General features: G+C 40.8%; 1 protein-coding gene across 1 annotated transcript in view; it reads left to right on the forward strand.

Moving 5' to 3' along the window:
- galnt9 (polypeptide N-acetylgalactosaminyltransferase 9) overlaps positions 1 to 18,030 on the forward strand; it is a 168,675-nt gene that overhangs the window by 136,107 nt on the left and 14,538 nt on the right. The window contains exons 7-8 of the mRNA XM_015972000.3: positions 15,916 to 16,101; positions 17,242 to 17,379. Of these exons, the coding sequence (XP_015827486.3) occupies positions 15,916 to 16,101; positions 17,242 to 17,379 (324 nt within the window). The remainder of the gene's footprint in view (positions 1 to 15,915; positions 16,102 to 17,241; positions 17,380 to 18,030) is intronic.

Below are 18,030 nucleotides of genomic sequence, written 5' to 3' on the forward strand. Positions count from 1 at the left end.
AGTGATGGCCAAAATGTGCACACCAGTTAACTAGTGACAGAAGAAATGCCCACTAGTTGACTAGTGAACACATTTTGGCTTCCTAGTTAACTAGGTGACACAAAAATGGCTCACTAGTTAACTATTAAGGGCTAAAATGCATACCAGTCAGCTAGTTGAAGGTTTTTGTGTCTCACTAGTTAACTAGTGACAGTTCAAAGTGTCCACATGTTCACTAGTGAAGGCAAAACTCCTAACTAGTTAAGTAGTTGGAGTAGGGCAGTGCCACTAGTTAACTAGTGAACCATTAATGACTCACTAGCTAGCTAGTTGATTGTAGCAGGCTCACTAGTTACCTAGTTGATGCATCCATTGTCCAAACTAGTTAACTAGTGAGGACATAAATGTATACTAGTAAACTAGTTCAAGCCTACATTCACACTAGCTAGCTAGTTGCACAGAATTCTAATTAGGAGGCAGAGAATTTCTCAAATTGAGGCTTTCTATTGGCTCACTATGTTAAAATAAAATATGACAACCAATCACAGTGCGGAATTTTGCAAAATCCCACCCCAAACATTTGCATGCGGCACACAAGTTAACATGCTGGCCAGAGGAACCTCAGCTAGTAAACTAGTAGTGGCTTCAGTGTGACACTTACATGTAAACTTGTGAAGGCGGAACTGCTCACTAGTTAACTAGAGAGGGTACAAATGTCCACTAGTTAACTAGTGAGGTGCAAAATAAGTGTCACTAGTTCACTAGTGGGCCCCAAAACGCCCACAAGTTAACTAGTAAGGTGTGGATATGCTCACTAGTTAACTAGTGAGGTGCAGATTTGCTCACTAGTTAACTAGTGCACCCTTAAGCGCCCACTAGTTAACTAGTAAGGTGCAACAAAGCATCACTAGTTAACTAGTAAGGTGCAGATATGCTCACTAGTTAACTAGTGGGCCCCAAAACGCCAACTAGTTAACTAGTAGGGTGCAGATTTGCTCACTAGTTAACTAGTGAGGCGCAGATATGCTCACTAGTTAACTAGTGACGTGCAGATTTGCTTACTAGTTAACTAGTGAGGCGCAGATATGCTCACTAGTTAACTAGTGAGGTGCGGATTTGCTCACTAGTTAACTAGTGAGGTGCGGATTTGCTCACTAGTTAACTAGTGAGGTGCAGATTTGCTCACTAGTTAACTAGTGAGGTGCGGATTTGCTCACTAGTTAACTAGTGAGGTGCGGATTTGCTCACTAGTTAACTAGTGAGGTGCAGATATGCTCACTAGTTAACTAGTGAGCATATCTGCACCTCACTAGTACCTCACTAGTTAACTAGTGAGCATATCTGCACCTCACTAGTTAACTAGTGAGGTGCGGATTTGCTCACTAGTTAACTAGTTGCATCTAAAAACACATACAAGCTGACCATTTTTGTCCACTAGTTAACTAGTGGAACAATAGAAATTTCACCAGTTTACATGTGTGGCAGTGCAGCAGCTCACTAGTTAACTAGTGCCTGAAACACAAATTATGCATATTCTAATGAGAAGGCGGGCAGAAGACTCCTGTTGGGTATAAGAATCCCACCCAGTCTAAAACGTATGTGCTGTGGCCTCACAATCTGATGGGTGTCCCTGAGCGCCAAGGCTTGCACTCATTAGTCATGGTTTGACACCTACTGGTTGGTCGTTGCGGCGGGTTCGAATCCCGCAGATGGCATTCCGCAATTGCTGTAACATTATTTATTTTCTCTTTGTGTTGTAATGTTCAAAGTTTTATTGTTTTACTGCTTTTATTCCCCCCTCCCAAATCAAGTAAAGCACCTCGTTTGGTGTCGTGTAAGGGAGATCAGTTGGCGAGTTCAAGTCCCATTGAGGAGAATTGGAATTTAGTGTGCCAGTAATTTTATTGTAGTTCATTTTTGTTTGGTATTGAAAGTTTGGTATTGAAAAAGGCTATATTAAAAATAATTATTGATATATATATATATATATATATATATATATATATATATATATATATATATATATATATATCCATCCATCCATCCATCCATCTTCCCAAGAAATAGATCAAATGACACTGAGGGAAAAAACTGTGGTTATTTTGGAGAGGGTGCTGGCTGCAAAACCACAAAGGCGGAGCTGCACCCCGCCCATTCACGCAAACTCAGCCTAGCCCACTGACTTCCGTTTTTGTTTTCAACTTTATCGCAAACTGACCTGACCCACATGAATTACGGCTGTTACTAGTTTACAGTCGTTAATGCTATGTTCTATACTCCAATTAAACAAGATAAATATAACTTGCTACATGACAAAGACTGAATATATCTCGAAATGAAAAGGTTTCTTTTAGCGAATATCTGCCTACAGCTGGTCTAATAAAAGTCGTTTACAACAGCACTTCAATCTATTGAACAGCCTCTGGTAGTCTAGTGGTAAAATCGTCTGAGTTGGTTTTTGCTTTCCCCTCAGCTGATGCTGGTTCGATTCTCGGTGGGGTCATCAGCAGTCTATTTAGCCACATTCAATTTGTTTATATTTTAGTTGTAATGTTTCTTTTCAGCAAAATATTTATGTCGCTAAAAGTTCTTTGAATTTGGTCGTTCCTAAACAGCATTTTAGTTGAAACTCTGCTCACAAATGGACTCACACTGGCTAAATAAACGAATAAATAAATAAATAAACACATTATATGTTAAACGGTATACCAGTAAATTGTTGTAAACATAGTACTGGCAAGTGTAGCTAGAAATGAAGAAAAGAGGTTGTAAACTACCTAAAACTTACACTACTGGGAGGCGAAACAGCATGTCAACCTGACTCCATAACCACTACACCACCACATCTGTTATAAATCAAGTGGCGTTACATGTAATTGTGCTGCCCAGTGTGTCTCTGAGATGGGATGTATGGTTTATTGGCGGTGTCTCAGTAGAAGTCATTTCAGAAATAATTTGTCAGAAAATTCACAGAATATCCAGATTTGAGAACCAAGACCAGACCCGCTTCGGGGGAGGAGACCAAATTGAAGCTGAGATGGGAGGAAAATGCATGAATGAGGCTAAAAATGGCTTTGGCGTGTTTCTTATGAGGAAATGACAATATAACATGATTAAAAGTTCCAAAAGTTAGATTTTTAATTATATGGAACCTTTACAAAAACTGTTCAATTAACTTCTCAACTCCGTCCTCAATCTCGCATTTTTTAGCTACAACACCCTCTTTGGTTCCAGAATGCTATCAAGTCTGACAACTGGAAGGAATTAGACTGACTCTAATGGAATGGGCGGGGCTGATTCTGGAATGGGCGGGGCTGACTCTGGTGCAGCTCCACCTTCTGGTGCAGCTCCGCCTTTGTGGTTCTGCAGCAAGCACCACTTGTTATTTTGAGCTAGTACCAGAAGACAGTGTAACCTTTTTTAGTTCTCTCCAGTCAAAACAAAACTTTAGACTTTTTTCTTTTTTAAATTTAACAGGGAACAGCAATCAATTGAACAGGGAACTGCAACCAGTAGTCACACAACAAAATAAAATCACACAAACAAAATAAAGTTACTCTCCTTTTTTCTTGGTGTCTGAAAAGGGCAGGGAAAACCATCAGACTCCAGTCACCCATCGAATGGACTCTTCACCCTCCTGCCCTCTGGGAAGCGCTACAGGAGCCTATGGACTAAGACTACCAGGTCCCGAAACAGTTTCTTCCCCACAGCTGTCAGACTCCTAAACTCTGCCTGCTGACATAACACCCCAAACCAGCAGCACCCTACATAAACTCTGTAGAAACAAGAAAGCCCTGGAAATTGATGCAGAGCGTCGCGGGATATGCCTGACTGGTCATATATATTACCTCTCATGACACTGACCTCTGACCCTATGAACTTGTGTATGTGATGAGTTTATTTACCTTTGATAGGGAGTTATGACCTCTGATTTTGTCAAAATCCTTCAACCCGTTCAGGAGATATTGCACACAAAAGCCAAATTTTCATATATACGGCCTCACACAACCTTGACCTTTGACCCTATGAGGTTTTGTACCTCATGAGTTTATTTACCTTAGATAGGGAGTTCTCACCTGCGATTTGGTCAAAGTATTTCAACCTGTTCAGAAGATATTGCACACAAAAACCAATTTTTCATATATACGGCCTCACACGACCTTTACCTTTGACCCTATGAGGTTGTGACCTGATCAGTTTATCTACCTTTGATAGGGAGCTATCACCTCTGATTTGGTCAAAATCATTCAACCCGTTCAGGCAATTTTTGATATATATATGACCTCACACAACCTTGACCTTTGACCCTATGACATTGTGTTCCTAATCAGTTCATGTACCCTTCATAGTAATAAAATACACAGGCGAGGGTCCGACTCTCTGGAGGACGCCATGTTGGATTCTATGTTTATTTAGCTGTATTTATGGTTTTGCTGGTGGTTTTTGACTCCTTTGAAAACTGTGCAACAACACTCTTCTTCTTCTTTTTCTCGTGTGTTATTTGGCGGATGGCACTCAACATAAAAAGATGCATTTCTCAAACAATTAATGTATTGGAGCGTGAACCTGAGTCATTAATCTCATATCCTAATTTGAGAGTTACAGCTAGAGTCCAGAGAGTTTTGTTGGCTTTATGAGCATTAGTTAGTAAGGTCCTCACTTGAACAAAAAATACAGCTTGTTTGCAGTGACTTTGGTATTTACTACCCCCTATTGCCAGAAATCTACACACTTTCCCTTTAAGCGCGTTGTCTCTTTAAGACTGGTCCTGGGTGACATTGGAGTTTACAGCGAGGCCGTAGAAATTCTCTGTCTGGATATTTATTGTGGAGATTAATGGACTAAAATGGGTTGCTGCACCGTGACTGTCTTCTCCTTTTTTTGGAGAGTAAAAACTATATTTTGGTTTTTAAATGCTGCCGCTGCACCGTGTTAAGAAATCATATTACTGGTTGGTTCGAAATGGGTTGAAATGTTCACATTTCTTCTTTGCTTTACATGCTGATCACTAAAGCGTGCTTTAATTAATATTGCGTTTTCGTAAAACGTAAGAGCAAACAAGGGGGATTTTAATTGACAAAAATAATAAAATCAGCACATTTCCAAGCCAACTGCGGTTAACATTGGCACGTCGGCTTGAAAAATATCTCCTTTTTGCCGTAAATAACACACATTTCATAGCTGTTGTGGGTTATGTATGTGTTCATCAGTGCTTGAGAACTGTAACTTTGGGGAGCGGGTCGTAATTGTGGGCTTTTAATGCGGTGCTGTCTGTGGCGAGGTGTTGGTAGGGTCTGATCGGAGCTGCAGCCAGAGCGTTTCTCCCGACCAGCGGCTGCTGGGAGCTGGTCCACGGTGAAGCAGCCCACGCAGCAGAACGAGGGCTTCCCGGCTAAGAGCTGACCGCAGCGGCCCCGACGACCGCGGGCCAGCGACCCGAGAAATAACATGGGGAGTCCTGCTGCTGCCTGCTGTTGTTTGTTTTCCGTAGTAAATACCTGAATATGCAGAGACTCAACAGGTCATTCAGTTGTGTGGTATCATTCAGATGATCAAATGAAATGTTGCAACATTAATATCAGTTTACCTGATCTTGATCAATAATCACATTGATGAATTGGTGCATGAATAACTACAGACCCTGCTTCCTGCAGCAGCTTTTTCTGCTCTAGATTTATGATCTGCTATTTGTATATTTCAACGAAAAAGACGGAAATGGCATTAATTATTTAGATTTATTTGTGGATTTTTTTGTCGATGTTAACCCTGTTGTGTCTCAGTTCATGAAGCTGTTTTCAATGTTTCCCGCGATGCGAGCAGCTGATTGTGCAGCAGATGGCCGCGGACATGATCAATTTCGAAGTGCTAGTTCTGGATCAAGAGAAAGCCTGCTGTGCTGTGCCGATGATTTTATTTTGCGAGGATGGATTGAGGAAGGGGGACACACATGCTTAAATATCGACTGTCGGCAATAATCAGATTCATACTCATAAAATACTTGTTTACATGTTTGTGTGTGTGAGTGTGTGTGTGTGTGTGTGTGTGTGTGTGTGTGTGTGTGTGTGTGTGTGTGTGTGTGTGACTCTGCCCACTAATCCGTTACGTATTTTGTTTCTTGTTGACATAAATACAAAAATTATGCAAAAGAAAAGAAGTGAAATAATGTACAAAACTAAAGTGCATGATCCAGTATCGAACCCGCGACCTTCACCATTGCAGGCGAACGCGTTAGTCACTAGACCACCAACACTAGGTGCTACATCCCCTCGCAAATTTATACCTTTAAAACACTATGAGTGCTGGCAGGCTTTACAGCAACGTATGTAAAATAGAGCCTTTTTTATTATTATAAACTTGTCGCTTCCGTACAAATGTGAAACAATATATCTGACGGAGATTTCTGCGGAGTTTCTGCACTTTCCTGTCAACAGAAACAGACATGCTGTCTGCCGCTGCCTTCCGCCTCCAGGCTTTTTCAGACTAATAACTGAAAACTAAAGACTGCACACGTTAACTGAACAAAGATTACAGCAATACACCACAACTTTCTCGCTACAAATATCGTCAAAACATATTTATGTGCTCAAACGATCTTAGTTTATCAAATTTTCTCTTAGAACAGCCTGAACAGAGTCCGCCATACTTTCTCTGTTTCTCAGTCCTACATGGACCAATCACATAGCTGTTCTGCATTTCTTCATTTGCATGTAAAGGCCGGATTTGCTCACTAGCTAACTAGTGAGCAGTACAGCGGTCGAACTAGTTAACATGTTACACAGAATGCCAGCCAAGTGTGTATTTATTCAAATTCCACAAATTTACTAGTTTTAGGGGCATTTTTCTGCAGCTAGTTAACTAGTGACAGTGTTTTGTGTTCACTACTTAACATGTAAGGCTCAGTTTGCCCTCTATAAGCTAGTGAGAAAAAATTATAATGCAGATATGCTCACTAGTTAACTAGTGAGTGCTTCCTGTCCCATTACAAGTGAACTAGAAAGGCCAAATATGTCAACTAGTTAACTAGTGAAGGTAAATTTGTCACTAGTTAACTAGTAAGAACACATTTTTACATAACAAGTAAACTAGATTGCTCCAAAAACAGCAACTAGTGTGCGTCTTGTGCGCACTAGTTAACTAGTGAGCATATCTGCACCTCACTAGTTAACTAGTGAGCATATCTGCACCTCACTAGTTAACTAGTGAGCAAATCCGCACCTCACTAGTTAACTAGTGAGCAAATCCGCACCTCACTAGTTAACTAGTGAGCAAATCCGCACCTCACTAGTTAACTAGTGAGCAAATCCGCGCCTCACTAGTTAGCTAGTAAGCAAATCCGCACTTCACTAGTTAACTAGTGAGCATATCTGTGCCTCACTAGTTAACTAGTGAGCAAATCCGCACCCTACTAGTTAACTAGTTGGCGTTTTGGGGCCCACTAGTTAACTAGTGAGCATATCTGCACTTTACAAGTTAACTAGTGATGCTTTTTTGCACCTTACTAGTTAACTAGTGGGTGCTTTAGGGCACACTAGTTAACTAGTGAGCAAATCTGCACCTCACTAGTTAACTAGTGAGCAAATCCGCACATCACTAGTTAACTAGTGAGCATATCTGTGCCTCACTAGTTAACTAGTGAGCAAATCCGCACCCTACTAGTTAACTTGTTGACATTTTGGGGCCCACTAGTTAACTAGTGAGCATATCTGCACTTTACAAGTTAACTAGTGATGCTTTTTTGCACCTTACTAGTTAACTAGTGGGCGCTTTAGGGCGCACTAGTTAACTAGTGAGCAAATCTGCACCTCACTTGTTAACTAGTGAGCATATCCACACCTTACTAGTTAACTTGTGGGCGATTTGGGGCCCACTAGTGAACTAGTGACACTTATTTTGCACCTCACTAGTTAACTAGTGGACATTTGTACCCTCTCTAGTTAACTAGTGAGCAGTTCTGCCTTCACAAGTTTACATGTAAGTGTCACACTGAAGCCACTACTAGTTCACTAGCTGAGGTTCCTCTGGCCAGCATGTTAACTTGTGTGCCGCATGCAAATGTTTGGGGTGGGATTTTACGAAATTCCGCACTGTGATTGGTTGTCATATTTTATTTTGACACAGGGAGCCAATAGAGAGTCTTAATTTGAGAAATTCTCCACCTCCTAATTAGAATTCTGCGCAACTAGCTAGCTAGTGTGAATGTAGACTTGAACTAGTTTACTAGTATACATTTATGTCCTCACTAGTTAACTAGTTTGGACAATGGATGCATCAACTAGGTAACTAGTGAGCCTGCTGCCATCAACTAGCTAGCTAGTGAGCCATTAATGGTTCACTAGTTAACTAGTGGCACTGACCTACTCCAACTAGTTAACTAGTTAGGAGTTAAGCCTTCACTAGTTAACTAGTGTGCACATTTTGGCCATCAATAGTTAACTAGTGAGACACAAAAAACCTTCAACTAGCTGACTGGTATGCACTTTGGCCTTTACTAGTTAACTAGTGAGCCATTTATGTGACAACTAGTTAACTAGTGAAGCCAAAATGTGTTCACTAGTTAACTAGTGCACATTTATGTCTACCACAAGTTAACTAGTGTGCACATTTTGGCCATCACTAGTTAACTAGTGAGACACAAAAACCTTCAACTAGCTGACTGGTATGCATTTTGGTCTTTACTAGTTAACTAGTGAGCCATTTATGTGTCAACTAGTTAACTAGTGAAGCCAAAATATGTTCACTAGTTAACTAGTGCGCATTTATGTCTACCACAAGTTAACTAGTGTGCACATTTTGACCCTCACTAGTTAACTAGTGAGACAAATACCTTCAAGTAGCTGACTGCTATGCATTTCTGCTTTTACTAGTTAACTAGTGAGCAGTTTTTGTGTCAACTAGTTAACTACTGAAGCCTAAATGTGTTCACTAGTTAACTAGTGCGCATTTCTGCTGTCACTAGTTAACTAGTGGGCACATTTTCACCCTCGATATTTAACTAGTTGACACAAACATGTCTAACTAGTTAACTAGTGGACAGAAATGGCTTACATGTTCATGACAATTCTGGCTGATATCCTGATATCAGAATAAATGCTCATTTGGCTTGCCATAGAGCTCCCTCCATCTCCTGCATATCTTTAGGGGTCAGATCTGTGGCCCCTCACACTCTCTATTGAACGCTCCTATAGAGAAACCTTACATAAACAAGCACGTGTACACACAGGTGCTCACATGGTGCTCTCATAAGTATAGATTTGGGCACGTTCAACACAGGCTTTAAGGCTATGGTGGGCACTTAATGCACTGTGATTTATTATCGTGTGATTGTTCAGTTAAACAATGTTGATTATATATTTCTTCATCAAGTTGACACAGTGATAACTTGATCTCGTTGTATTGTTGTTGTGTCCCTTTTTTTTGTTTTTCTTGTTTTTTGTTTATTTCTTCTCTCTTTCTGCAGGTCTAGAAGCAGATTCTTGTTCATTATTGTTTAAAGAAAAATATGGCAAAGTAGTTAAAAAATTTAAGTTTTTTTTTTCTCAATCAGAGGCACAAAGGAGCATCATTCTGTATTTTAGCTGCTGGATTTACCACCTGATCATTAAATACCTGAGTCACTTCAGGTTCTCCTGCAGGTAGTTGAAATAATGGTTTCCCATCATGACTGTCTTTAAACCCCTTGCAGTGGGGTTCATTTGGGGGTCAGGGAGAAGTTAATGGATGGCAGCGTCTGTTATTCATTCTGATAATTGTCATTAAGAGACTGCGGCTGATAGAGGTGGCTGGTTTGACTGTGGTGTTCTGCTGGGTTTTGTCACAACCTAACTACTGAGCCACTTTCACACTGAGTGCTGCAGATCTGCAGACTGTAATTCATTTATTTTATGCTATGAGAAATAACTTTTCTATTTTCTTTACCTTGGGTATGTTGAGGGTCACGACATTCCTCAATCCACTGTTTCTTAATCCATTCTGCTGATCAATGCTTTGAAAGATGACATTTATTCAGAGACTGGGGTTTCTGGTTGTTATAGGTGACTCTTATGAGCCGTAGCTCCTGTAACTCATTTATCCTTTTTCTTTTTTTTACTCACATCATAGAGAAGAAATGCTAAATGTTTTGTTGAGTAAATGTCAAGTTTGAAAGAGAAACTCAAAAACAAGAATCAAAATCGTTCCAGCGATAGCTGTGGAATGTGACGAGTCATTGTAAGCTTTGTGACTGTTCAGGATTCTTGTGGTTGGTTGAGTTATGTGCCTTTAAATATTTAACTTTAGTTTAACGTATGTTACTGTTTCAAAGTGATATTTGATTGGTTCAGTTCATTAATCTTAGGAGGGTGAATAATAACAACATTTTACCAAATAAATACTTTGTCTTGAATCAAATCCAATTAAATTACTAAATATGGTCAAATCTAATCAGATTGTTAAATTTAAAACAAACAGATTATTATAACATTTGTGTTGATCTGTCCAAGTGAATTTCAGCATCTCCATCCACGTTGGTCCTGAAGGAGTAAACCACAGGATGCTGGAAAACCTTGAAAAGGAAATTGGAACCATGTGAAAAGTCATTGAAACTAAAGGATGTTTGTGGTCTCAGCAGTTGTCCACAGGAAGTTACTGTTTTACTCATTAGTTCTAAGAACATGGTAAACACTAATTGATTTCTAAAAATGTCTTTCTATTAAAAATACTAAAAAGAAAAGTTCCCAAACTCTATAGTGACCCTGCAGACAGCAGTGCAAAAAGAGAACACACAAAGGTGTAGAGCATGCACTGAGAGCTTTGATTTGGGGCTTAAACTCCAAACACGTCAGGGTCCCTAAGATAGGTAGGGTAGGACGTATAGGGATTACAGTTGGTTTCAAAATGTTTGGTCTTCAATTTCTACACAAAAATACAATGAAGCCGTTTTCAAAAAGTTGTTTGCATATTCACTAAACTCTGTCCTTGTGTGTGGGACACCTCAGTAACTAATTCTGCCGATGAAACATTATTCCAGCTTTTTCCAGCTCCTGTTTAGGGATCTGTGGGCTCCATCACTGAACCAGAGTTAATGACAGCATGGACAGGTCACCAATCCATCACAGGAAGTGATGATGCTACTGGTGGTCAAAGGTACTGGTGTCGCCTGTGCTCAGCAGCCTCGCCTCGGTCAGTGGGCCCCAGGAAAGCTGTGGCTACACTGTAGCTCATCACCATCAGTGTGTGAATGGATGAATGTTACACTGTAGTGTAAAGAGCTTTGGAGTCCTCTGACTTTGAAAGGAGCTATAAAAGTGCAGGTCATTTATCATTTATCATGATTATTTAAAACATAGAAAGTCAGAAATGGAAAGGTGCTTCCTTATGGAGCAAATCAGATGAAAAAGCAGCTTTTGCTCCAGAGTGGGTCTAACCTTGGATCAGCTTAATAACCTACAGATGTTTGTTCACTTCTACTCTCTGTGGTGGTTTCTATTTTCAATTAATACAGCTGGTTTTGACTGTTGAACTTCAGCATTCTTCAAAGTAATGATTAGCTTGTTTTATTGTTTTAAGATTTTTCTTAATTATATTTGGAATCATCTCTAATCCTGCTGACATTTTCTTTTCCTGTGTGTTTTTAAAAGGCATAGTGAATCAATTTCTTTGCAAAGCCAAATTTAATTAAAGCTGCAAGCAGCGTCGTTTGGCCCTCGCAGCGAAGCTGCTCGCCATCCGTCCGCACCCCCTCCACTCCATCCCCAACGCTCTCCCAACCCATCGCCCTGCAACCGATGGCGCACGAGTGTCCATGCGCGCCAGACACCCCAGCATGCATTTAACTGCGATCACTGTGAGCTGTCACCTCATACTGACTCAACCTTTCCTCCTAGCCTGCCAACAGTCCCCACTAAAAATGTTTTACATTAGCAAAATATTCCAGCTTCGAAAGAAACTCTGTAACGTAATTGGAACAAAATGGCCGACTTCCTGTGGGATATGGAGCATGGCTCCATGAGACTTCTTTGTAGGCCCAGGCACACTACATAAGTGTGCAAAATTTCACAATCCACAGTCAAAGCATGACTTGGGGCTAACATTTTTATTGGACCTAGGGGACGCTAGTGAAGAAACTAAGCTACACCCACCAGATTTTCAGGGTAATATTTATTGAGGTTTGGATTTGTATCAATCACCTGAATTGTTGGACCGATAACATCAGAACTGTGGAAATGAGAGGCAAACGTAATTCCATGGCGTGATGTCAAAATTCGCCATGCCCCCAAAGCCTCACCCTTTTTTGAAACCTGCCAGTAATGGACACAAAGTGACCCCAACATGTCTACTGCTATTTGCCAGATTCATGTTGATTAGGTTAAAGGAGTCAATTTGGGAGCTTTGACAATGAAGCATGGTGTGGTGACAGATCAAAGTTTGAGGCCTAGCCACGCCCACACCGTTAGACTTTTGGAAAATCCGTAGGTTCAGTTTTTCCTGCTTGGTCTTAAGAGTTTTCAGCAGAAGTATGAAGGCAATAGGGGCAACGGTCGCTTGGGGATTGGCGTACCTTTGAAGTGTGCAAAAAACACAAAATGGCATACTTGGACCAAAATGGCCTACTTCCTGTGGGATACTGAGCATGGCTTCAAGAGAGTGTTTTTGTACGTCCTGAGACACTACATAAGTGTACAAAATTTCACAATCCTCAGTCAAAGCATGGCTTGGGGCTAGCACTTTTAAGGGTGCTAGGGGGTGCTATTTCAAAAAATTGGCCACGCCTATCGACTTTTGATTTCAAGTTTTATTGTGGATCATACTAGGATCACTCATCAGAAATTTTGTGGTGTAATGAAGTCAATAGGGGGTAAACTGGATTAAATAAATTGCTTAAGAGCTATTTATTTCTATTCTCATTAATTTGTGACCAATAGCTTTAATACTCTATTATTAGAGAATATCACCTTGCTTGGTCTTAGGATGATTAATTAGAAGGTTCTAGGATTCTTTAAATTATTAAGGGATTGTCACACTTCGCTTTGATTCAAGAACCAGTCAGTGTTTGCAAACAATTTAGAATTTATTTTACAAACAATTTTAAGCCTTGACAAATGGTTTAAACTATTATTTACTCTGAGTTGATGCGAACTAAGAGATGGGTGTCTAGAACTAGATGTGAATATAGTATTTCATAGTCAAAGTCTCCACATCTCAGAGAGAGGTGAGTTCTGGATAATAAAAGAATTTGGTTTGCATCTGAGCTGTAAGCTGTTCTTATCAAACTGCATACAGACGCTGTCTCACTGTGTTCTACGTACCCAAGTGGAGATGCCCTTGCGGATCCGAGATGTCAGGGGGTTGGAGACCCTGGGTACAGAAGTCTGTAGACTAACTTCTAGTATGACCAGGTCGGTCCAGGATCGCTCCAGGTAACACAGGTGGACTGGATGAAACCAAGTGTCTCAAAACCACTCTGAAGGAGTGTTGCAAAATCAGCTTTGTTCTGCAGGAAAAAATCTCTTGTTGTCCTCACCTTTGCAGGTGCAAAAGCTTAAGGTTTTGACAGTGTGTCAAAATCCTTTGGTAGCTCAGTTAAAGATGGCCGGTGTTACGGCTACCAGGCTGGCCAGTAGGATTCAGGAGCCAGGATCACCCAGCCCCGGTGATCAGCCTGACACCGCCCCTCCTTCTCCTCTCTTCCAGGCTGCTGAGGAGCACAGCTGAACCGAATCTTGTTGATTACCAACACCTGTATAAAAAGGCTGTGCCGTCAGCAGTCTGGGAGGCAGCAGTGCAGGGGTTCTGCTGTCCTCCAGGTCTCGGTTTGGTTTAACCCCTCTCGTTGTGATGAGTTTTAAACTTTGGTAGTTTTAATTCTTAGTGATGAGTTTTGGATGATCCATTGGGATCTTTTTGATGTTTGTGTTAAAGGTTAACTTGGTTTGGTACAATTTTATTGACTTCTGTTTTAAACACCTTCGGTTCGGTAGAGCTTTTAATATAAGTTTTTACCAGGTGTTTTAGTCAGTAGATTGTTTTAGACTTTTATCAACTTCGTTGTGCTTTTAGAACACCTTCGTTGCGGTAAAACTTAGTTTTTACCAGGTGTTTTTATAGTTGATAATTTGTCTTGTAATGTTAACCTTTTTCAGAGTTTTTGAGAGTTGTTAGTTTTTGCATTATTTTTATAATGCGTGCCATCTGTTTGCTCGTTTTTAGAACCTTTTATTACAAATAAAACCATTTTTAAACTCCAATGTCACATTTATTATGTTACCCCCTCCTTCACATTTTAACAACACATGTCGGGGACGTAACAGCCGGTCTTAAGGCTTTGCTCTCCAACCCTCGTTCTGTTGGAGGTTCGAACTTGTCTCAGGATGGAAGCAGAGCAGCTGGTTTTATAGCCTGCTGTTTATCAGTGTGATTTTATTTTTAATGTCTGCAATGACTTTGTTATTACTATTGTTATAATAGTTATTTTTATTTTTATTATAATGTTCGAAATAAAGATTTCATTCATATCTATTACCAAAATAATCAAGAATTCTCAGAACGCACACTCTGTGATGCAGAGCCGCTGAGTCTGCAAAACAAGGTTAATGCTTCTTAATTTAGCCTTACTTCTTGTCTGGTGTGAGTGGTCTAATCCAGTAAACATACTTAGAATCACTGAACAGATTTGTGAAACATTTCATCATTTATAATTATACATGGCAATATTTAGTGATTATTCTTTGTAAGATCTTCTTTTCTTCAAGGGCTATTCTGAAATATAAAATGATTACTTATATTATGAAATCTTCTTGGAATAAAAGTTTATTTTAGTAGTTCTCTTGTGAGGAACCTTGGGGAAAGGAATGCTACTGTTCGTCTTTATTATCTGATGAAGCTTCAGTTCAGCTGATGAAGTCATCTGATTAAAGAGCCTGCGTGCAGACATTCCATCTCCTGTCAGGGTAAAATACAGCAGAACGTGTGTAGCCAGGGTTATTTGCTCTGGCCGTGCATATGAACTGTGGGATCTCAAAATCAGTCCATTTGGTGATGTGACAGTGGCGATAGCTTTAGAATTGACTAAATGAGAGATTATCGTATGGCCATGGCGTTACGCCTGACTTTGCCACGCTGTCTTTTGAAAGCTCTCGTAAAGTGAGGCCAAGCAACCCCAACTTGTCTTCAGTTATCTGCTACAAGTTTGTGGTGATTATAGGAAATGGCAAATTTTAGGAAATTTGACAGTAAAACCTGACTTTTTTTGGTCTTGAGGGGGCGGGGCTTGTGTGACATCATCAATCGACTATTCATTTGTCTTCGGGGGGCCGATGAGGAATGTCCACAAAAAGTTTTTTAACTGTAATTCTTTTATTTATGAAATTATAGCCATTTGAATTTTTTTGGCGAGTGCTCGAACTTCGAGGCCTGGCCCCGCCCCTTCAGTTTGAGAAAAGTTAGTTTTATTTTCTCAATTCAATCGTCCATCCCTTCTGATTGACACACTATTTTTGAGACGATCGTGCGAAAAATGACCAAACTGTTCAACCAAATACAGACCCTACAAATGACCAAAACGGGGTCAAAAACGCTATTCCGGCCAAAATGACCGACCTCCTGTTTGATGTTGACCATGGGTGCAAGAGACTTTTCTGTGCGTATTGGCGGGTTCTACAAGTGTACCAAATTTCATCACTCTATTATGAAAAAGGTCAAGGCGAGGGGTATTTTTAATTTTCCAGGGGGCGCTGCTGAGCCACTTTTTTTATCAACTTTCACATCGCCTCTGAAGATCGTAAATTTCACGCACTTTCTATATTGAGCCAGAATTTGGTGAGTTTTTGGATATGCTAAGACTCCCAAAAAGCCATTTGAAGTCGCGGAAGAAAAGAAAAAGAAACAGAGCAGATACAATAGGCCTTCGCAGCTTTGCTGATCGGGCCTAATTAAAGCGTTGCTCTTCTCTGTGCTGTGTAGGTGTGGCAGTGTGGCGGGAGCATGGAGGTCCTGCCGTGTGCCCGAGTAGCCCACATTGAGCGCACCAAGAAACCATACAACAACGACATTGACTACTATGCCAAACGCAATGCCCTGAGAGCGGCTGAGGTGTGGATGGATGAGTACAAATCCCACGTCTACATGGCCTGGAACATCCCCATGAACGTAAGATTCCCCGCCTCAGTCATTAAAATCCCTTTGACACACTCTCCTCACATCTCACTTGCTCATTGATGCTTGCAGCTCGAGTGAAACATAAGTCAATAAATATTCAGAATTCAGAATTCATCCCACTTGACCTTCACACTTGCATAAGGCCATACAGACTAGTGAGGCGCACCAAATGAAGGAGCTTTGTGTCTGATTAAGATTTCCATACAGTTCAGTTTAGCCTAATTGCTTTCGAGACTCTTTAGAGATGTGATGCAAAACAGTAAACATCTGCTTTGGGTAATAGAGAATAGAATACTTCGTTGTAATTGTCCCATGAGCGATGCAGAGTGAAAGGATTGTAGATGAAACACAGAGCTTAAAATGCTGCTTGAAACATCACGCTGATCTTCAAAACAAAAACATTCGGCTGCTGCTGATTCCTGTCGTCTGAAAGTGAAGCTGAATAACAAGAGACTCAGGTGGTGCAGACAGAACGAGCTGACGGCAGAAAGATGTGTGTTCAGCATGGAGCAGTCGGTGTACTGTGGTGGTGGCAGGTGACAAAGTAGCCAATCAGGCCACATCCCTCCATGATTATTACCAACACAGTGGCATGGCATGTTTTTACCCCAGCTGTCCCGCAGAGCAGAGTTATTTTGTGTACAGCGAAGAGCTAATGCCACGATTATTCTATCGAACCTCCTCCCAACCAACCCATACACACTCACACATTCTTGTCACTGTCTGAGGTTCCTGCTGAGAGTCCAATTCCTTTGCGTTGAGAGGGCTTATGATTCAACACAGCGGGTAGCCCCACCCACCCACCAACAACCACCCCCAAGTCCAAACACCAAACATCCCAGAGACGCTGAATGTGTTTTAGTGCTGCTTTCTGGGGTGGCACCAGGCCACAACACAAACTGCTCGTTAGGGCTCATAATTAAGCAGCTGATTAGAATTTTCTCAGTACAAAATCACATCTAATGAAGACACCATGAGCCCCACCTGACCAGTGCACCTGTCTCTTTACTAAATTTGACCTCTCAGCACCTCAACACTCTTGCATTTTTCATTTCTGCAGAAGCTTCCACACAAACAGAGTTTATTTTATCCTTTCTATTTTTGCTTTTGTTTTGTACCATTTTCCAACAGAACCCAGGTGTTGATTTCGGGGACGTGTCGGAGCGCTTGGCCTTAAGGAAACGGATGCAGTGTCAAAGCTTTCGCTGGTACCTTGAGCACGTTTACCCAGAGATGAGGATCTACAACAACACCATCACATACGGCGAGGTGAGAAGCACCCGCTAACAGGATTAATGAAAGTAAACATGATCTTTACCTCTGTTACACATAATCTGAAAGAATTAAACAGTTTAAAGATGATGCAAAGTCAAAGGCAACTCATCCACAAAGGATCAATAGCTGATTGTCCCTCTATATTTTAATAAAATGTCCATGAAAATGTGCAGGTAAACAGTCTGATAATAACTCTGATAAGCTCATGCCTTCCCCCTTAAAAGAGCCGGTCACTTCATTCCTACCTAAACTGTATGTTCACTTTGTACCAGAAGACGTGAAATCAGTCTCACACTTAGACCTTTTGAACCAGCTGGGTAGAATGGTTAGTTCACACTCGTGCCCTTAAATAATTACGTTAATGCATTTCTATAGCGCCAGTTTGGACCCATTCTTTATTTTATGGATCACATTATTAATTACTAACTGTGATTTTGTAAAACTAAACCTGCGTGTGTTCAGATGCAACAGCCCCACGCATATTAATAAACTGTCATACAGTAAATTGGGGAACATGTAAAAGGACCGATCATAGTGTATGAACAACATGTGGGCCTCAGTAGGTTGTAAGGTGGATGCTGCCTTCCTTTCGAAAGTGTAATTGTTGTTGTTGATTAAATTCTAAACTTTATGGCTTATCCTGAG

This window comes from Nothobranchius furzeri, chromosome 17 (genome assembly GCF_043380555.1).
Source record: "Nothobranchius furzeri strain GRZ-AD chromosome 17, NfurGRZ-RIMD1, whole genome shotgun sequence".
Taxonomy (NCBI): domain Eukaryota; kingdom Metazoa; phylum Chordata; class Actinopteri; order Cyprinodontiformes; family Nothobranchiidae; genus Nothobranchius; species Nothobranchius furzeri.